The following is a 23,563-nucleotide window of genomic DNA, read 5'->3' on the forward strand; positions in this document are numbered from 1 at the left end:
AGCACTTACTTTCAAATAACGATAGAGAAGAGAAGAGACAGGCAAGTAACATTTCTTTTGTGGAAAAGAGGCTGCAAGGAAAAGAAAATACATTTTTACAATAAGAAGACGGTTAACATTTATTTAAATATTTAACTCATTTTTTTTTTATCGATAAGATGAATATTGCTTTTTTTTATTTAAAGAATATTTAGCTGAAAATTATTTTTATGAGAGACGAGTCATTCTTTTTTTTCTTTCTTTTTTTTTTAACATAGTATAAGCAGTTATTATTCCCAAATGAATATTATTATGAACAATAAGTTATAAAGATCGATAAAGAAAGCATTGGAACGTGTTTCATTGGTAGATACATTATTTTTTCTGATTCAGCTATATATATATATATATATATATATATACATACATATATATATATATATATATATATATATATATATGGAAATCACTCAAAACAAGACATGAAGCCACTTTATGTAAATAGCTGAATAAAAGAAAGATTGTTAAGTTGCATAATAAAAAGGGGGGGCGTTAGAATTATTTGAGAACAATTTTAATGGACGATGATAAATTCAGAGGCAAAACAATCGAACATTAGCAGTGATAGGTTTAGTCATTCACACTGGAAATACTTCAAGGGACACATATCCATATGTAACGTGACACTTGAAAATACCCAAACATTTAGTGAATGCTGATGGAGAAGCTTGCCAAGGAGCTACTCCAGCGTTCAGTTTCCTGTACTATATTCCGGGAAATTCTTATCAAGGATATTTAAAAAAAAATTCATGTTGCTCCAGACCAGATGTGAAGCCACTTAATAAGGAGCTAAAACATTACATTAATGATCTTCCAAATCACATCTTTACATCATTTGTAGACATTTATGCTGACGACACTACCATTTATGGTAGCACATCTAAGACAGTAAAAAACCAAGTTCTCTCCAATTCTCTCTCCTCTGATCTTGAGCATGTAGTACAATGGGGTAAGGAGTGGCTGGTTACTTTTAATGCATCTAAAACCAAGCTTCTCTCTTTACATCATCAACATTCTGATCCACATCTTGCATCAATTGAAATGAATGGCTCTCGTCTTCAGGAGGCCTCAAGTTTTGACAGGCTTCTTGGCTTGACCATTACTCCTGATCTTAAATGGAACACGTACATTAAATCTGTTGCCAAGGCCGCTGGAAAAATGGTGGGATCTTTCTATCGATCCGGTAGATATCTCACTGCTGATGCTATTCTCTATCTATATAAGAGCCAGGTACGTCCAAGGATGGAATACTGTTGCCACATCTGGGCAGGAGCTGCTAGAAAGGACTTGGCCTGCCTTGATAGAGTTCAAAATAGACCGTAGCCTCATAGGAAATGTCCTTTTCTCTTCCTTGCAACCTCTATCTCACAGAAGAAATGTTGCGAGTTTGTCTCTGATGTATCGTTATTTTCATGGAAAGTGTTCAACTGAGCTTCAATCTATGGTCCCCCCTCACCAAACTTTCACAAGAAACACTCGTCTAGCTGTAAACACTATCAATAATTCCCCCCACTCTTTATCTGTGCCTAAACCTAAACGTAGATTCCATGAACAAAGCTTCTTTCTTGGAACTGCACGCCTGTGGAATTGTCTTCCGTTTTCCTGCTTTCCGGCTGACTACAATATGGTTGTGTTCAAGTCTAACGTAAATAAGTTCTTGATGAGCCGTTCCATATAAGTTATCAAATTTACCGAATTTTCATTACTAATGATTACTATATTGTCCAATTTCTACAGTACACTCTTTAACCCTTATCCTTGAGAGGCCTCTTGGCCTTGATAATGTGGTGATGCCTATGTAAAAAAAAAGGGGGGGGCGAAAGAAGATAAAATTACATAGTAACAAAAAGGAATGTAAAGTAGAATCGTTTCAAAAAAAGGTACTCTTAACGGATGACGATAAATTCAGAGGTAAAATAATCAAACACTAGCATGGCAGTGAGGGACTCTGTCATCTGCAACGGAAATACTTAAGGGCCACATATCCATGCGCAGTATAGCACTTGAGAATATCCAGAAATTTAGCGAGTTATGATAGAGAAGGCTCTAAAGGAGCTACTCCTGAGATTGGTCCCCTGTAATATCACCTGAAAAATACTGACCAGAAAAGCACCATCACCTTGCCAATTACGATTATCTTACAGTTATCTGACAAGCCAGTATTCAATCACCGGATTCTAAACAGACAATTTAAAAGGTAAGCACTTCAACAGCCCAATAGGTTAGGGAAGGATTGCAAGACTGGCAGACAGAAAATTATTCTGGTTAAGTGACTAGTGACTAATCAGAAACTAGTGCTTTCGTAACATAGCCGTGTATGAAAATCAGTAGATGTAGGATAGCTGACTAATGAAAATATTAGCAGCAGCAGCCGTCTTAGCACATATGCAAATTAAGCAAGTGTGAACGTGCTGACATCATGGGAAGAAGAGAAAAAAAAGTGGTCGAGCAGGGGAACCGATCGGACATGTTTTGATTTTTGAGTGCCAAGAGAGAAAATGTGTCGCATGGTCAAAAAAGCTGAAAGGCAAGCGACAACAAAGACACTTGTGTGAAAAAGCATCTCGACAGACATATTTGATGTGTGAGTGGTATTTTGAAACACAGTGACGTGTGGTGTTGGAAATTATTGGAATAAATGCTTTTTGTATTCTCCTAGAAAAGATGCTAAGTCATATTTTTTTGTCTTTTCCTTGTTTGTCTGGTACCGTCGCATGAATACACAATGTGTGGGTCTAAGAAGTTTGATATGTAAGGACACGGTTAAAGTGTAACAGCAATGTTACACTTTTATAAAATTACGTCATCAACAGAAGAAAATTTTTTAAATTCTTTTCTGTTTTGCTTTTCAAAAATGGCAATTTCAGAAAAAAAGAATGGGCTAATTGTTTTTGGTATTTTTCAAAATTAATCCTCCACTCTATAATAAAAGGCAATGTGTATTTATTTGCATATAAATAAATATACATCCATTCTGTCACACATTAGAAAGTAAAAACTGGCTTATTTGTTCTTGATATTTTTTTAAAGTTTTGCAAAATGAAAATGTATACTTAAATATACAAGTATTATATTGTCTACTAAAATAATATAATTTATTTTAAAAAAATAATAATGAATGTTTATCTTTTTTTTTTTTTTCTACAGAAATTAGAACTCACCGCAGATGAAGGAAATATACATCCTGGAGTATTATCACGAAAAGCATTTGAGGTATGCATCTAAAATCATATCTATACAGACGAAAAAATAAGTAACTGTTTGCGTTTGTATTCAAAGTTAATATATCTTTTTTTTAAAGAACACATCATTCTTGCAGTTAAATCTTCTATGATTTAAATATACGAGCTTTTTCTTTTTTTTTTTTTTTTTACACTGCACTGATCTTATTTACAAACATTGGCCTTTTGGTGTCAAGATCAAAGTGTAGTATCTGTTCTTCAGATGCTGCACTTCGTTTTCTTGTTCTCTTTCGGTGGAGGAGAGATCCTTCACGACTGAGACAATTTTTATTTTTGTACCTTTTCTCCACGTTAAAAAACGACCCTGGTGTCTAACTCTGTCCCGTGGGGAGGCATAGTAAATAGGTACAAACATTGAAATAAAAGATCAAATTTATTGTATCTCAAACAAAAACAATAGTTCTAATAGAATAATCCACTGTTAAAAAGCACTGCAATTTTGAAATTTAAAAATATAACTGTTCAAAAATCAAAGTGCAGATATTTTAAAAATAAGTATTTATTTATTTAAAATTCAAATTTTCGACATATATATGGAACAAGTTTTCATCAGGAAAATACAGATGCTACATCAATAAATCTCAAAATTATAGTGCTTTCTAACAATCGGTTATTCTCTTAACACGCATGTACATGCTAGAGTGCTGTCCCCACTAACTCAAACATTTAAAACGTCAATCTTCATCTGAAGACTATTAAATCAATAATAACATGGCATGTAAAAAGAAAAATATATTTTCTCTGATGAAGACTCTTATATGGATAGAAAATTGAATTTAAATTAAATGTTTATTTTTAAAATTCTGCACTTTGTCTGGTCTCTGAACCGTTATAATTCAAAATTTAAAAAAAAAATTAATTTTTATTATCTGTAAAAAGCCTTTATTGTTAGCACAAACATAACAAAATGTAAACACTGCTTACCAAACTTATTTGAGTAGCACAATTAGTTACCGAATTTTCATTTCAACAGCTCACTTTGTAATATGATTCATACAACAGAAAAAATTAAGTTGGATTTTTTTTAATCAAAAAATCTCAGATTTGGACCATGTAAAAATAGATGGAAACAATTTGATGATAGGGCAAAAATTTCATTCACTTCAACTTTTGTTTGAAAAACAACTTAACAATAATAATATCTTTTAAATTTAAAATTAATTATTATTATATTTTTCATCATTATTATGACTATTATATTTATTTTTACGTGGATAGTGATTGATTATTAATTTTATTACTATTAGTTTTATTATTATTAATATGACATTTTTTATTTCTTATGAAATATTTTTTAATTATTTTATCATTTTTATTCATTTACTAGCAGTTCAGCCCAGCTTTGCTCGGGCCCTATGTACTGTTCATAACTTTATGTGCACACACACACACATACATATATATATATATATATATATATATATATATATATATGTGTATGTATATTAAAAAGATTGACTCCTATCCAGGTAACCTACATCTAAAATTTAAGTGTTTAGTACCAAATTGGACAAGGAGTTTGATAGTTTGCAATAGTCAACTCTTTCAGCTTTGACCTCTTGACAGCCAAATTTTCGCCCCAAAACTGATTAAAAAGCTTGCTGCATGTCTGAATACCTTTTATGTAAAATTTCAAATGTTTAAACCAAACATTGGCTGAATAGTTTGCTAGAGACTGCAATTTTGACCACTTAACATTTATTGTTTTGGGCTCAAATCAAATTAAAAAGTTTGATCCATGTCCAAGTAACCTACATTTAAAATTTCAAGTGTTTAGACCCAAAATTGGCGAAGGAGTTTGATAGAGTTTTCAAAGATGGCCGAAAACCAATGAAAGACTTTCCCAAATCTCATTACCCCTTATCTCAAATCTCGAGTCAGTAGACTGAAAATTGACAGTAGTTTAGTAGGAATATGTACACACAAACAATTTCACCTTTATATATATATATATATATATATATATAAGATTATTATAATTATTATTGTCAATACCTACTTTATTTTTATATTTTTTTATCTTTTTGTTTTATATTATTTTATTACGGCTATATATTTTATTCATATACATTTTATTTTTATTAGTGTTTTTTCATTTTTCAACGGTATATAATAGTGTAAATTTGAATCTTCTTCTACGTGACTAAGTCGCTAATTTATTTAATACAAAATCTGCATGTTGTCTGTCCTTCTTGTTGACATTTTCAACCCAGAAAGTTGTAAAAACTCTATCATATTTTCTGTCAGTTAAGCGCAACCCCACCCCCGCATACAAATATTAAGACATTAGTGTTTTATCTTTTATTTTATTTTGTTTTGTTTCATATTAATATACGAGCTTAAGTTTTTTATCAGTTTAAATGCTCTTTATACCTAATGTATTTCGAAAACTAATTCTTCTAATTATTCCTCTGTCATTCTTCTCTCTCTCTCTCTCTCTCTCTCTCTCTCTCTCTCTCTGTCATTCTTTTATCTCTCTTCTCTCTCTCTCTCTCTGTCATTCTTTTATCTCTCTTCTCTCTCTCTCTCTGTCATTCTTTTATCTCTCTTCTCTCTCTCTCTCTCTCTCTCTGTCATTCTTTTATCTCTCTTTTCTCTCTCTACTCTGTCATTCTTCTCTCTCTCTCTCTCTACTCCGTCATTCTTCTCTCTCTCTCTCTCTCTCTCTCTCTCTCTCTCTCTCTACTCCGTCATTCTTCTCTCTCTCTACTCTGTCATTCTTCTCTCTCTCTCTCTCTACTCTGTCATTCTTCTCTCTCTCTCTCTCTCTCTACTCTGTCATTCTTCTCTCTCTCTCTCTCTCTACTCTGTCATTCTTCTCTCTCTCTCTCTCTACTCTGTCATTCTTCTCTCTCTCTCTCTCTACTCTGTCATTCTTCTCTCTCTCTCTCTACTCTGTCATTCTTCTCTCTCTCTCTCTCTACTCTGTCATTCTTCTCTCTCTCTCTCTACTCTGTCATTCTTCTCTCTCTCTCTCTACTCTGTCATTCTTCTCTCTCTACTCTGTCATTCTTCTCTCTCACTCTACTCTGTCATTCTTCTCTCTCACTCTACTCTGTCATTCTTCTCTCTCTCTCTACTCTGTCATTCTTCTCTCTCTCTCTCTACTCTGTCATTCTTCTCTCTCTCTCTCTACTCTGTCATTCTTCTCTCTCTCTCTACTCTGTCATTCTTCTCTCTCTCTCTCTACTCTGTCATTCTTCTCTCTCTCTCTCTACTCTGTCATTCTTCTCTCTCTCTCTCTCTACTCTGTCATTCTTCTCTCTCTCTCTCTACTCTGTCATTCTTCTCTCTCTCTCTACTCTGTCATTCTTCTCTCTCTCTCTCTACTCTGTCATTCTTCTCTCTCTCTCTCTACTCTGTCATTCTTCTCTCTCTCTCTCTACTCTGTCATTCTTCTCTCTCTCTCTCTACTCTGTCATTCTTCTCTCTCTCTCTCTACTCTGTCATTCTTCTCTCTCTCTCTCTACTCTGTCATTCTTCTCTCTCTCTCTCTACTCCGTCATTCTTCTATCTCTCTCTCTCTCTCTCTCTCTCTCTCTCGCAGCCTCCTCCGTTTGTCTCTCACGGCCTCCTCCGTTCATCTCTCTGTATCTCTATCTCCTCCTCCATTCATTCTTCTCGCTGCCTCTCTCTTCCCCGCTCCCCATTCATTCTTCTCTCTGCCTCTCTCTTTCCCCCCGCCCCACTCATTCTTCTCTCAGCCTCTTCTATCCCCCATTCATTCTTTTCTTTCTGTCTTTCTTTCTCTTACTTCACTTATTCTCATCTATCCACCCTTACCTTCCCTTTACAACCAACTAGGAACCATGTTCTGGCATTGCCCAAGAAGATTGAAGAAACCAAATGTTGCCATTCCCAGAAGGAAACTGGCAACAAAAGAATTGGAACGAATCTTTTCATAATATAAAAAAATATTTGTAAATAGAACTGTGGCAAATAGTAAAATAAAAGCAACCATCAAATGCTTAGTTAATAAGATGTACATTTACAACACAATACAAATTAGTTAATCTTTTTTTTTTCTTTTTTTACATGGAGTTCACCACTTATCAAGGCCCAATGGCCACTCGGGGATAAGGGTTATTGTGTGTACAGTACTCAATGGGATAGTGTAGCAATAGTATTGGAGAATTGATAAAGTGTCATTACTTAGGGGGGGCGGTTCATCAAGAATTTGTTTGTGTTGGACTTGAAGACATCCAGGTTGAAGTCGGGAGGGAAACAGGCAAACGGAACAGAGTTCCACAGGCGTGCAATTCTAAGAAAGAAGCTTTGTTCATGGAATCTACATTTTGATTTAGGCACAGATAAGGAGTGTGGAAAATTATTGACGGTGGTTTCAGCTAGTCGGGTGTTTTTCGTGAAAGATTGGCGAGGGGGGACCAGAGAATGGAGCTCAGACGAGCACTTGCCATGGAAATAATGATAGAACAAAGACAGGCTCGCTACGTCTCTTCTGTGGGGAAAGAGGTTGCAGGAAAGAGAAAAGGGCATCCCACACCAAGCCACGAAGTCTATTTTGTACTCTGTCAAGGCAGGATAGGCTGTTTTTAGCAGCTCCTGCCTAGATATGACAGCAGTACTCCATCTTTGGACGTACTTGGCTCTTATATCAATCACGCAGATATGACCAAGTAAATCATACGAATGTTTTTTTATTATGAATCCGAGGTTTCTTTCATATATATATATATATATATATACTTATGTAAGTGCATTGCTGCGAGGATACGCCTTTGTAGTGATGAAATAATATGAACACATAATTGTTTATTCTTATTTAAAACTTTATATCTATCTTTCTTGTTTGGATGGAATTTGCATGCCAAAACTCAGATTGGATAGAAAACGGAAATTGAGAAATTATTCATGTGCAGGATTGTTCCAGAACGCCCACAACGTAGCACACACATTTGAGCATAACAGCTCCTGCGCCAAGCCGCACGATAGTTTACATGTAAATATAACAGAAAAGGTTTAACACAATAATAATTCAATAAAAGTCAGATTTTCACAAGAAAAATGGACAATATTATTTGGATTATTCAAACTACTGTTCTCATCTTGGGTGTTATTTTCATAACATTTTGACCAATGTAACCTCCGTCCTTCTTCAAGTTTATCTTGTTGAACTCAGGAAACCTTTGTGTCAAACTCTGGAATCTGCACGAATTTCAAATGGCATCCTTTATTTAATTCATGCTGGAAACATGCTCTGTTCTGTCGGTCATTACTAGGGCTATGACAGCAGCATATTCTTTTCATTATTTTGACTCTCTAGTATATATCCGAAACAGTTAATCAACCGAGAATCTCATCACTCTATATAAAAGCATATAAGATATGAACGGATACACACTCGAGTCAAAACATTGAAAAGAATATGCTGTTGTTTTAGCCCTAGTTATGACTGGGTAAAAGTCCTAAATTATTTGCAATTGTATTCTTTATATTACCTGTACTGGGGATTGAACCTTCAACCTCCAGAAGAGTGTCATTTACAACTGAATTTTACCTTGCACTTTATCTGTTATGCCACGGATCCTTTTAACATTAACACCTTTACCCAATCATGACTGACAGAACAAAAAATACCCCCCCCTGTCAATTAAATAAAAAATTCTGTTTGAAATTTCTTACAGATTCCTCAGTTTGACTGAAAGATTCTCGAGTTTGACAAGATACACGCAAAGAAAGTCGGAGATTACATTGCGTAAATAAAACTCTGGATGAGAATAGTAGTACAAATAATCCAAGTAATACAAATTATCAAAAAATGTCTAAAAAAAAAAAAAGAAATGGACAGAATTGGTCGGTTTTGGTAGTCGTACGGTACTTTAAACTAACAAAAAAAAGTGTTAAGATTTCAGCGCATTTATTATAACTGCATTAAGATTTCAGTACATTTATTATAACTGTGTTGTGGCCAGTTGATTCCACTTAAGATTAAAAGTTAATTTTCAATTGCTCATAAAATAATAATTGAGAAACCAGATAAATATTTCACAAATTTCCTAAGTAAACGGCAGAAGTATTCATTACCAACAAATAAACATAAAATTGCCTTTATTTTTCGTCTTCCTTCCCCCATTGTCTCTCTTTCCTCACTGTCTCTGTCCACACATACGCTCTCTCTCTCTCGCTCGCTCTCGCTCTCTCTCTCTCTCTCTCTCTCTCGCTCTCTCTCTCTCGCTCTCTCTCTCTCTCGCTCTCTCTCTCTCTCGCTCTCTCTCTCTCTCGCTCTCTCTCTCGCTCTCTCTCTCTCTCTCTCTCTCGCTCGCTCGTTCTTTCTCTCTCTCGTTCTCTCTCTCTCTTATTTATTTCTTTTTATCCCACTCTATAAAGAAGTGATTTATGCAAAATATTTGCTTTTGATAATTTTTAGCTTAATAAAAATGTGAATGGAATCCACAATGAATGAAATAGTAAAAAGTAAAATGAATTTTATTAAACCTATTTAAACACAAATAGTTTAATTACAAAATTAAATCTACCAGAATGCATGCTCTCGGTTTTAATTATAGTTTTATAACAATTTAGTTCTCCTAAATTCCCATTTTAAAAAATGAAGCGAAAAAACAAAAAAAAACAAAAGTATTTATGATTTTAAGATATCTGATTGATTTTATTGTAAAATCGATTTTTATTCAATAATATATACTCCTTTATTGAATTATCTATGCAAAAATGTATTTTCTTGCAAGAAATTCATTAAAAGAATTTAATTATGAGAAAAAAAAGAAGGAAAAATGAGAAACAAAAATGGAAGTAAAAGAACTCTTGGGTATTGCAGTCATGTAGGTATAGCTATATTGTTGTTATAATTTACAAGATTTCAGCGGTTTATCTCTAACTAGCAGGACTCGTTTCCTGGCATTGCCCGGGATTGAATATGATAGAATGATTCAACTATAAAAAAAAAGTATTCCATAAAATATTTTAGGTTTTACAATGCGAGATTAGTGTGTGGATTTTTTTTTTATATTCATGCTTGTACATAATTTGCACTAAAGCAATCGACTTTTGATGAACTATACCTAAAACTTAGGCTATAGTAAATTAAGGATAAGAAACAAAAACAGTTCTGTTCAAATTTTATAAAAGTATGAAAGATGTTTTCAAACATGTGTTAATAAAAGTATAGTTGAAAAATTATTTTAGTTGATAGAATAGATCAGTGTGTGCAATTTTTTTGTGCTTCTATATAATTTGAACCAAACTGAATCGATTTTTCCCAAAGTAAACCTAAAACTTGTATATGAAAACATGTAACCAATGAAGGAGAATTCCAGGGGTTTGGAGAATGCTAATATATATTTTTTTTTTATTGAGTGAAAGCTATACCCACTTCCTCTTAATTTAACTGTTTTGTGAGAGTCTTGTTGGATGGATTAAATATAGGAAATTATGAAACCGCATTGAAGGGAATGTAAATTTCTGGAAAAATGCATTATTTTATTGGCATGAATCGTTATTGTACTGAAAATACATGTAGTGCCTTTATTTGTGATCCTATGATGTCTGACTTAAGAGGGAAAAATCAACTCGCATCTTCCAAGCCGGCTTGAAAGTCAATACCATAGTGTACCTTGATGTGCTGAAGAGTGTGATGATCCCCTGGTGCAATCAGGTGACCACTAGTAGAACCTGGGTGTGGCAACAGGACTCTGCATTGGTCCACATGTCCAAAGAGACCTAGGCTTGGCTTTAGAAGGAGTGCTATGACTTTGTCCCCTTCTCTCACTGGCCCCCATCCTCCACCGACCTGAACCCACTGGACCTACATTTGGTCATATGCCAAGAACATTATAAACATGACCTCCCACAACACCAAAGCCAGCCTTATCGTTTCCATCCACTGAGTATTCGCTGAGCTCCCGCCAGCATTTGTGAAAAAAGCATGCTCCCAGTTCCAGACTTGTATCAAGGCGGGGATTGAGGCTGAAGGCGGCTACATTGAATAGATGTCAGCTCTACTACATAATCAAGTTACCTGAATTGACTTTTTCAATGAAAGTTTAAAAATAAAGCTGTAGTATTGTTTTCTTTATAGCAACAACTTTATCGTTCTATCCTGTGTATGCAATAGTTTCATTGATATTAACAATAAGTGTTAGATAAATAGATTCCGCCCGGAAAACGCTGTTTGTCAGAAACGTCATTCATAGAATGTGAATATTAAATGACAAAATAAGGGAAACCTGTTACAAAGTTGCCAAAAGTAAACCTTAGATGCATTTTCTACTCTCTTAAGGTCCATTAATCACTAAATATGTATTTTGGAATGCCGTTGTTAGGTGTAAGGGGTTTAATATGAATTGATTTAGTTTTACTATAAACATTTGCTGGGCTGCATGTTTAATGATACCTAAAAGTAGCAGATGTTGCAAATGAGAGATGCTTGGTCATAGGAAAAGGGGAGTACACAGAGGATTGAAGATATTTCTGGTTGTTGTCCGGTCACCCAAGAAATGCTTCCTTTGTTTAAAAAAACTAAGTACATTGTTGAATGAGAAATCGTGTGGAGATCGATCTATTTGGGAAAAGTCATTTTTCTAGATAGTCTCCATTCAAAGGGGTTTCTAGAGCCTATCTGGCCGTTATCTCCAGTAAATATTTCAAGTAGTCAACTTCTGGGTGGTCAAATGATGACCACTAACAATGAATCAGTTAGGAATGAAAAGATTCTAAGAAATGGGCAGAAGAGGCAGTCAGTTGGCCATCCAACTGAAGTAAGAACGGGTGCAACTTTGTAAATTTCTCCCCCCAAAATAAACATTTGTTATTTGCTTATAAACTGAACTTGTAATTTTTCTTGGGGGGAAAATTCTTTCTTGCAGTACTAACTTGCTCAAATGACAACCTTGGATCAGCACGAGTGAGATGATTACGGCCAAGTGCATATTCATATCATGAAAAGGGAGTAAAAAGGGGATGGAAGCCTTTTGTGAAAATTCTGATGCCTCAGGTTTTTGTGAAAATTTAACAATAACAATTCAACACCAATTAATATTCCCTCAAATTCATTTTTTTTTTTTGTTTTATGGTATATAATATGAGTACAACTTCTAATTTTGATATTTCAAATATTTCAGATTTGTATTAAATTTGATTTATTATCATTAGACATCAATGAAGCAAGATTCTTTGAATTTCAATTTTTTCCTAAAACCCCTTTAATTGTAAACATTTACTGGAGTTAAAATTATGTAATGGATTTTAATCAAAAGGATTCTAGACATAAGGTTTCAGTATTATTATAATCTTATTTTAATTTTCGTTAGTGGACATGAAGTAGTTAAAAACTATTTCTTGGAATTAATTTTACCCGTCTTGAGGCGGGTATTTTAGTTCTACAAATAGATAACATGCACAAGTAGTAGACATTTCAGACACAAATAAAACAGAATAGCTTTTACAATTCTGAATTGAATTCTATTCAATTTGAAAATGTCTATTGACTAACGAGAACACACTGCACATAAATGCCAACAATTTAAAAAAAAAAAAAAAGAGAGAAAAACTCGGTGTGTACTTTGAATTAACCTGGTATTCCAGCTGGTGATTTTTTTCTTTCCTTTTTATACTTTTTACTTACTATTTCTCTTTACACTCTTCATCCTCCTTCTTTCCTTTGTTTTTACAACAAAATAAGTAAAAAGGTAAATGAATACTAATATTTTTTTGATAAAATAATAACGTTCTTGTTATAATGATTATGATGATGATGATATTCTTATGATAATATCTATAAAAGTGAGAATGTGTGTGAGGACACTTTTCAACCTATATACTCAACGAATTTTTGATCTACAGACTTGAAATTTGGTATATCAGGTATTCAGACATGTGGAAAACTTTTAATCAGTTTTCATCCGGAAAAAAGGTCTGCTAAGGCATAAAAATTGAAAAATTGGTACTTGAAGGTCATAGGATTTTTATCTGTTGTCAACCGTTTCACGACTGTGCATGCTGTTGTGAAACATGACAGTTTCCTTATGTTAAGAATAAGTATGTTTGAAGACACTTTTAAAGATCATAGATAGCTGGTCTTATGGTTATCGTACTTGACTCCCTGTCTTTAGGTTTTGGTTTCGATCTCAGTTCGAGTTTTTTTACTAACAAGAAGTGAACTGTTTATAAAAAAACAATACTTGCATGCACATGTCTCAGTTTCTTTCCATATTTTTTTTTACTTCATTTTTTTTATTTTTTTATTTTTTTTTAGTAATTTATTGTTATGTTTAATACCTATGGTATTTTTGTTTATCTATAATATAACAGCGAAAATGTGTGTGTGTGTGTGTGTGTGCATTTTTATGTATGTCCGGAAAAGGCTTTTTTCGGGGCAGGGGCGCTTAGTGCGGTTACTGTTTCTTAGAACCTTCTATATGCTACCTAGATTATATTATATTATATTACATTATATTATCTAAGATTTATGAAGCGAACTCGTGTGTATTTCGGCGACTTTTACATGCTATTTTTGTGATTTTTTTTTTTTCACTCGCCGCATGTTTGTTTCGTTTTTCCGTATAAAAAAAGCGAAACTGTGAAAGAGAAGTCGTTCTCAGCATTTTGTGTCGAGATGTCCAGAAAGCAATCAGCTTTGATCAATGCGGGGGGGGGGTGCAGTGATATCAGACAATTGCTATTCATTTGGACACTCCCCTTTTTAGGGGAGCTGTTTTCCCCAAGTTCTTGGCAGGGGAAACAAACAAATACGCAGAAACTTGCTTGCAGCGCCAATGTTAAGTTGCGTGATGTTTGACCTCATTAAATTCACGCACCTGTCACTTAAGTTTTTAATCATTAAATTAAAACGCTTTTCAGTTCCTCTCCCGTCCTGGCCGAGCGGTATGATGTCGGGTTTTTTCACACTTTCTTTTCCACCACCTTCACCTCAAGGCTTCGGGTTCGAGCATACCTACCTACCTACCAAATCTTTTTTTTTTCTTTTACAGTGACAAACACACGGGCAATGCCGGGCAACGCTGGGAACCCCCACTAGTCTATTATATAAAGGACAAACTGGGCGCGAGCGTTTGTGTATGCCCACAAAAGGTTTTTTGCATCAAGGTTTTCACGTTGGTTAGATTCCGCGAAAAGTTTTCGCATACTTCTCAGATCGTAATATCTCGTATTCGCAAACGGACATCGTCTCTATCTTTTTTTGATAGCTAAACAAAATTCTCACCGTGCTGTCTTCTCCAGTGTTTGTTTGTCTTTTTCGTATAAATAAAGCAAAACTATTCAAACGCAAATGCCTGGCCTTCAGGCCAGGTAAGATCTGTTCTGTAATTGGTCTTTGGTCAATGTAGGGGAAACTCTTCATACTAAGACGATTACATTTTATTTGGATACTGCCAGAGTGCCCCCTTTTTTGGGAGGAGCTTGTTAACGACCTTGTGTCTGATTTGCTTTCATGGGAAGTTAAAAAGTAATGCCATTTCTGCAAGTCATCTTTTGTTTTAGATTGATTACGTTAAATTTGAATACTTTAGACTTCCGGTCGCGTCATGGAGTAGCAGTAAGATTTTCTTTCACTTTCTTTTCCGCCGTCGTGTCACGGGTTCAAGCCTACTTGCTTTTTTTTTTTTTTTGCTCAACACACACCTCCAAACACCTGGGCAATGGAAGTGTTCCCAAATGTCTAAGTGTACCCTAAGCTGGCTATGATTGATTCCCTTAAAAATCCAAACATAGATCCCATTTTTGATGAAATTTCTATCATATGTATAAAATTCTCCAGAGAAGACAATGGAAGTGGCTCTGAATACATGCCCTTACCTTTGTGGCGACGTCATTGGATGTAACAATGATGATGATGATAGAAAGAAAGAGCATTGTTAGGAAAGGTTGTTATGATATCAATTTAATACATGCACCCACTTATTTGTGCATATTGATAAAGAAGAAATATGTTATTGTAATTTCTGTTGATATAAATGGCCATTAAAAAAGAACACTAGCTGAAAACGTGACATTCCAAAGGTATCTAAAAAAATGTCAGAAATGTTACCTTTTGGCGATTTCAAAAGTCTATCAGAATAGTCCACCCCTGTAAAGAAAAGCAGTTAACCAAATTCTGGATATTCAAAAATTATTGGGTCACCTGAAATATAATAGGTCGGATGTTATGAGTTTCTTTTGATAAGGAAAAACAAAATGGTGGATACAAAGTAAAGTGTGTATTAATTATTGTCCAGGGAATTTGATCACTCCAAAAAGATTACCAAATTATTTATTTTTTTTACTCGTATGAAATGGCCCTTGAAAAAAAAACCTTGGTTATGCAAATGAAGCAAAAAAAAAAAAAGACCCTCCCATGTGAGTGAGGGTGAAAGATAGACCCAATGGAGGGTTAAGGCAATGAACTCTCCTCTCGAGCATGGCAGTCAGAAATTATAGATTTAAGGAAAAGAAAAAAACTTTTTAGAGCTTGAGAATTTCAAAAACTGCATGTAAGACACATTCTGTCAACTGCCTGAGGCTTTCACACCAATCAGAAAAGAATCCTTGATTTAAGTCCCACTCTGCTCCAAGCTACTGAATCTATACCATGCAGACAAGCCCCTGGACTTAAGGTTTTCACCATAATTTTATTAATGGAAGCTGCCAGTCCCCAAATATTTGCATCTTGAGTCAGACTTGTAAATGCTCAGTTTTGTAACTTTCAGTGAATAATTATTTTTTTGGTTATAAGAAAAATGGCCACTGGTTTTTTATTTGTTGATTGTCTGTCGAATTGAAGGTGCAGTTAATTTCAGATCTACCCTGACACCCAGACAGTGAAGACACAGACCAAGCCATCGTGAGAAGAGGCATCGAAGTGACGTACAGCCAGCTAAAGTGAACAGTCTTACCATACCGACTTAAGGTTTTGCACATTTTGTGCATTCCAAGCATCCGTGCGGTATCCACCACTAGACAGTTTAAAGTGTAGCTACCAGGACAATGCACATTTTCTTGCCCCTCTGTATGATGAAAATCTGCCCAGAGTGGTATTACACCATTAAGTAACCCATGGGGGCAGAATCCCCTTAAAACTTCGAATATGTATAGCTGATTTTCATTCATTCTGAATGTTATTTTAAAGGTTGTTAGTTCAAGATGAAGCTGGAAAGGTACTGGTCAACTGTATTTCCGGCCATCTAAATTCGCAGCAACCCTCCTTCTCTCTCTGTTTGTTTTCCTTTCTTTCTCTTGCCGCACCCTACTTAATGCAGCAAAACATGTAAACACGAAACCTACGCTGAATAAATTGAATTGGAAATAAAAGTCGATTTAACAAATATATAAATTGTTTAGTGTGGAAAGTATGAGATTGAAAACATGGAGCACACAGATTCAATTTTACCTCCCACCCCCACCCCGATTATTTTAAACTAAAATTTCATTACATCATAATATATTTTTCCAGTTTCAATATAATAAAATCCAAGTGAAGCTGTCTGCTCTATGTAGTATGTAATGCCTTTCTTGCTGTTCCTCCCTCCATCTATCTCTCTGTCTCTGTCCCTCTCCCTCACTCCCTCCCTTTATTTCCTTGTACACCTAGATCTTTTTCTCTTCCTCTCTCTTTATATAATACAAAACACTGCTCTATCTGTGTGCATCTGCCCCTAAAAACGAAGACAAACTAGGGTACCTTAAATATAAATGTATCCACATGTATAATTTGCATGTGAACGGAAGTAGTTCTGCATTTATAACTACCCCTTAAAGGAGATAAGAACACTTTCCTAACAATGAAAGTAATCTATAAATATAAAAGCAAAAATGTATGTATGTATGTATGCGTGTTCGCTTTTTGTGTTTGTCTGTAAAAGGCTTTTTTTGCTGGACTTTTCGGTCGGCTTATTCCTTCTTAAAACTTCTTATATCACATCTAAATGATAATATCTAAGAGTTACAAACGGGGGTCGCGTGTGTATTTAATTTGCCCGACTTTCACGCACTGTTTTTTCCAGATTTTTAGATCGTCGCGTCCATCTTTCTCTTTTCAGTATAAAAAAGTGAAACCCGATTCGAATCGGCAGTTCCCGGTGGTCTCCGGAAAGCAATATAAATGTTTGGTCAATGTCAGCTTTTTTAGTGTTATATCAAACAATTGCTTTCGTCTGGACACTCCCCTAATAAACGGGGAGCTGGTTTTCCCCAAAGTTGGGTAAAAACAAACGGGGTTATTGACCTCATTAAAAACTGTCCCACAGAAAATGTTAACTGCTGACTAGCTATTGTTTACGTCATCATAACGCTCACAGAAAATGTTAACTCCATGGTTTCCACTTGACCTCATTAAGTCATTAGGTGCGGGCACCTGTCAATTCTCTTCCTACTTAAATAAATTCAAACGTCTTTCAGTAACTCTTTCTTGCTGGCTGATTGGTTAACGTGTCATGTTTTTTTCACATTTTATTTTCCAACTTCACCTCAGGGCTTCGGGTTCGATCCTACCTACATACCAAAACTTTTTTAACCTCACCCCCGTGTTTCTCACCCGGGCAATGCCGGATACCCCTGCTAGTCTATTACACAAATGCATTTTGCCCTTTATATATGTCCAAGAAAGGCTTTTTGCGTCAGTTAGATTCCAGAAGCTTCCTTATACTTCCTAGATCATAATATCTCGGATTTGCAAATGGACATTGTCTCTCTTTTTTTTTTTTTATCGAGTTTTAAAAAATTCCCTCGTTTCGAGTGTTTGTTTGTCTTTTTCGTATGAATAAAGCAAGACTAATCGAATGCTGGCACTGCCTCCTGGCCTTCATCCAGAATAGTATCTGTTCTGTATTTGGTCCTTGGTCAATGTAGGGGAAACCCTTCATACCAAAACAATTACTATTTATTTGAATACTGCCAGAGTTCCCCCTTTTTTTTGGGGGGGGGGGGAAGCTGGTTTTCCTTAACATCATGGGGAGACAAATAAATAAAACGGTAGAAAGCGGGAAGCTTAACTGGCCTCCGGCCAGATTTAAAAAGCAACGTTCATTTCTGCGTGTGCATTATTCTTAAGTTAATTACCAACTCATTGATTTCACTGTCCACTATACGTAAGGGTTAGCGAGGAAGACTAATTTACGCTACGTTTTCGAGTTTGATCCCACCTCTCTCTCTCTCGCTATCTCTTTTTAAAAAAAATTTTTATTTCGTCTTTCCGTCAATATCCTCCACCCGGGAAAAAGTTAATTACTAATTCTTTTTTTTCATGTTCTTTTCCTCCTTTGCATTACAGGTTCGAGCCTGCCTGCCTGCCTACTACCACTTTTTTTTTTTTTTTTTTTTTGATCAACACGCACCTCCAAACACCTGGGGAAACGCCACTAGTCTATTATATAAAGGGCAGTCGTCTGTCTGTATGTTTGTATGTCCAACTAAAAGTTTAAAAAAAATGCAAAACTAATCACCATCAAGTTGGTATGATTTTGACCGATGCTGCCTCGGATGCATATCTAAAATTTAGAAAATTGTTTTCATTCTCCGAGGACCAACTGAGCTAAGTTTCGTTTTTCATTGGAAATAAAATGCAGACTAATTCCACAAGGAATCTATTATAATTAGTAATTGTTTGGCAAGATCACAATGTAGTATCTGTTCTGATGCTACACTTCATCTTTTCTGTTCTCGGTTGGTGGGGGAAAAATCCTTCCAAACTGAGACAATTTTAATTTTGTTTCCTATCCAGAGTGCCCCTTGTTGGGAAGCTGGGTCCCCCCCCCACACACATTAAACATCGATCTTGTGTTTAATTCTGCCCTCGTGGGGAGGCAAGTAAATAGGAACATTTACCTAAATATCTCAGCAGGCATGATATCTAACAAGAATTAAGATTGCGGTTAAAGAAAACTCTTTATGATGTTGCATATAATGCCGGGTAACTCTGCTGATTATTCTTATAATTCTGATGATGGTTATGATAGTGATGTTTATTATGATTATGATGACATTTTTATAATGATGCTGATTCTGATAATAATAATAAATGAAATAACCATGCATAAATGCAACTAGAAAGATGAATGTGCACCACACAAATCTAAGGGAACTGAAACTATCAAGATAGATGTAGGAAGAAAAATAAGTATCAGTTGATGTCACATAAAATGGTCATAAAAGGGCTAGCAGGATGGAAAGATTGGGAAGGAAGAGCACAATCCAGACCTCTGCTGAAAAGAGCACAATGATGCAACAATGATAAAAGAATATTGCTAGAAATCTTGTTATTCACCTATTTTATCAATGAGTAATCACTGCCAATGACTTTCATGAGAACTCCTTGTGAGTAGTCTAATATACAAGATTAGCTTTGTCAGATTTTTCAGCTTAGACCCACCTAGCAATATACCTGACAGGTCAATAATTGATTTTAATTAACCAAGTTTTGTTTATTATTGTTGTATGCATTCTTTAACCTAAAAAGTGTACTTCGTTTTGTTTTTTGTTTTGTTTTCAAAAATCAATTAATTTTGTCTGAATAATTAAATGGAGATAGTATTCACTGATCTCCTGAAAAGAAATATCAACTGACATAATTAATTTAAAAATCTATTTTTCTATTTGGATTATCAGATTAATAATATTTCTTTTTACATAAATATTAGCCTACTCATTTTTACACACCATTCCTTTTGCTTACATAGGATTTTAATGACTCGATATAAATTGTTTTAAATAAAATTTCCTCTAAAAAATAAAAATATGATAAAGGTTTCTATCATGAAAAACTTATTTAAATATTTCTTTTTACATAAATATGGCCTATTTATTTCTTTCAATTATTTGATTATTGTACTGGTAGGTAAACATTTTTTCATTTATCTCTTTATTGTATTAGGTTGGTGCAAAAATAATGTTGTTTATATAAATTATAAAAGGAACTTTGTGTGTGCATGAGAGAGTGTTTGTTCCCTATGGCTGGATTTATTCTGTTTTTTAAATTTCACACGAAGTTACTCGATGTATCTGGGAGTGTTCTTACATAGACTTTGTATTGGAATGCATCTTATAAATATCTAAAATCAATAAACAAAAAAATCCTATTAAAGAAGTAAGCTCAATTTTAACATTTTTATACAGCCTAACATCACAAGTGTATTTGAGAAGTTTTATCACTGCACAAGGAGAAAGGCTCAGCCTATAAAATCAACTATAGATTCTTTAATAAGACAGGAGCACGTTCAAAATGAATATTTTTTTTTTAAGAGCACAATTGAACCATAATACTTGACTTTTGCATTTTAAACTTGAAGTGAAGCTATTATTTACAGATAATTTTATATAATCAACCTTAGATTTTCTACAGTACAATGTACGCTATAATTCATTGTGGAATAAGTCATTGTGGGGAGGCATATGAAGCGCCCTCTTGGTACACTACAGAGTAGGGTCCCTATTAGAGCAGGCAATCAAGCAATTTGATTGAAAAATGGGCGATTTCACTCATTTTGATAATAAAAGGATGAGAGGGTGGAATATGTGTTAATCCTCATTCAATCCTGAACAACGTTGGGTCTCCCTGCTAGTCATAACTATTTACAATCGAATTTAATCACTATTTTTCTGTTTATTTCAACATTTCGTTCTCTAAAGAACATTAAAAAGATAATGCAGATTTTATCATACAAATGAAACACTATAATTTACATAATTAGGAAAGTAGATTTGTCAAAGGCTCCCAAGTAGCTGAAAACTGACTAACTTGAATGAATTTCATGTCTTTTATTATGAATTAAAGATTTTTTAAAAAAATAGGTTAGAATGTAATTTTGTACTACAGGTCATTTCACGTCACAGTTCAGAAACATGAATTTAGATCTATTTCTTTTCAGATTTTTTGAATGAAATTAAATCAACTATATTTGCAAATAAATTGAATAACATTCTGACCTATATCTGAGCATAAAAAGATGCATTGAAAAGTAATTGTAAAATATTTCAGTCACTCACATCTTTTGAATGGACACCTTAACTACTTTGCTTTGCTTAATACCTTATCAGTTTCCACAAGGAATAATACATATCCTTAAAAATCTCCCAAAATCAAACATTTGTCCACAAGTTGTGCTTCTTGGCTGTGCCATGAAGTGGCCTGTAGTATAGAATGTCATGGACTAGGTTGTTTTTAGATGGAAATCATTCCAGATAAGGCATGAAGTCACTTGACGTAAGGAGCTAAAATGGTCAAAAACTAGCCAATGGTGTTAGATGTCTAGATTCTGACCTATAAAACAGCGATTCTTCCCCTATTGTCAGAAACATTGCTCATGGAATTCAAGAATTAAAGGATGAAAAAAAGAAAGGTTGCTGAAAATAAAATGAAGGTCCATTTTCTATTCTCCTTGAAAAGCAAGAAGTAAAATATTTTGATTGGATTTGAAAATTTTGTTACTTGATATGGAAGAACTGTATGAAAACAAAAATAAATAAATAAATAAAAATCCATAGTATATTCATTGTCTCAAAAACAAAACCTATTTTGTGTCCAATCAGCAGTAGACAATGAGTTATCGATCAAGTTTTATCATAATTGTGCTATTTTTAAAACTTCCTCTTCAATTTCTTTTCAATGAAAAACAAAATGAATTATATTATATTGATAGTTGCAAGAACACAGGGAATTTCCCATCATCTTCTCTTTCTTCTTGCCGTAAAAATACTAATGCTTTGAACTTAATCTTTGCTGTTCAGATCACTTTCTTTTTTTCCTTTTTTTTTTCTTTTTGTTTTTTTGTTATTGAAAGGGATAATATACATTAGAGCTGGGCAGTTTTACTGAGAAAAAAATAGCAAAGGATACATTTTTTTTTTTTTTTGTTTCATTTGTATGATGAAAACTGCATCTAATTTTTCTTATTAAATTAAAACTGTTTCTACCCAAGGAAATAGGGTGAAAGTCTTTTATTTAATATATAAAATTATATAAATCTAGAATTAAAAAATCAGAGCTTTTGCAGGTATCGGGATTAGAAAACTTTATGCATAGTTTCCGATGCCAAAAACGATTCTTTTAATTGTCCTTTATTTGATTTTGTTTAAAGCAAAATATTCCATTGCAGACAGTAATGATAGAATATTAAATATTTATTGATTTTAAATGTTTTAGTCTGCTTGGCACAAAAATAATAAACTTGTTTTCAAAAACCCTGCATTGAATTGTTTTCTGAATTAGATGTATTCAAATTTAAACAAGGCTTCCAAAGAAGAAAAGAAAAATATATATTAAATTGTTATCAGTCAGATTTTACAAGATAGACTTCAATAGCAATGCATCCTACAAATTAATATTTGATTCTTTCTAATATACGCTTCAAATGACTTTTAACAAAATTGGAGGCAGATGAAACTATTTTTCTTTGTTGTTACCAAAGAATATTTAAACTCATACCATTGGTTTGATTGACATTATTTGATGACTTAACACAAAGATGAGTAAAGATATCTCTCGTCACATGATCAAAGAACTGTTTTTGATCATGTCAAACACATCACAATTTCACTTTCCAATCTAAATAAATCTGGTGTTACCAGATCAGACTCTCTGAAGATACTGGCTTCTTGACCTAAAATGCACCTAATATTGATGTTATTGCCATCCCTTTTTTTCTCTTTGCAAAACTCAATCATATTCTGTAAAATCAAAAACAACGATTTTTCCTTACAAAACAACCAAACCAAACACTGAATAATTATTTGAAGATATGAAGAACTTGTAGCATAAAACTTTTCTTTTCAAAGTTACTGGATTCAAAGGCTGAAATGCCGTAAAACAAAACAACTAAACCAAACCAAACACTATGACTAAGGAGGGAAGAGGCAACTCGAAAATGGACTCAAAGTGTCAAGGACACCAAGAACTTACCAATCCAACAAAGTTTGAAAGATACCCCCATATACCTCCAGACTAAAGTCCCGAAAGATCTTCTACAACTCAAAAATAAAAATTTTTGACCTAGTTGAGATATGGAAGGAGGAATGGGGGGAAAACAATATTTCCAAAGGAGGAGACATCATTGAAGACCTAACTTTGAGCCTTCCATGTTTTGCTACAAATAGTAGGAAGCAGCGGGTAGCTACAAACCGGATCAGAACAAGACACTGCAGGATTGCAGTAAACAAACACAAGTTGAGATAAATAGACTCTTCAATCTGCCTAGAGTGCAAGAAAGCCCCCCCCCCCGTGCCACCCCAAGGACACAGACCACCTGATCCTACACTGATTAGTCACCTGACTTGAAGGAGGCTATGCGACAGCTCGTCTACCTGAAGACAATTTCTCA

At 34.3% G+C, this 23,563-nt stretch overlaps 1 protein-coding gene across 2 annotated transcripts in view; it reads left to right on the forward strand.

Annotated features, from left to right (window-relative positions):
- Nucleotides 1–23,563, forward strand: part of LOC145268172 (uncharacterized) — a 192,512-nt gene that overhangs the window by 106,946 nt on the left and 62,003 nt on the right. For both annotated transcript variants that reach the window (XM_080123384.1, XM_080123383.1), the window contains exon 2: nt 3,187–3,252. In XM_080123384.1, the coding sequence (XP_079979510.1) occupies nt 3,187–3,252 (66 nt within the window). The remainder of the gene's footprint in view (nt 1–3,186; nt 3,253–23,563) is intronic.

This window comes from Euprymna scolopes, chromosome 43 (genome assembly GCF_053919585.1).
Source record: "Euprymna scolopes isolate OS-2025 chromosome 43, ASM5391958v1, whole genome shotgun sequence".
In the NCBI taxonomy this organism is placed as follows: domain Eukaryota; kingdom Metazoa; phylum Mollusca; class Cephalopoda; order Sepiida; family Sepiolidae; genus Euprymna; species Euprymna scolopes.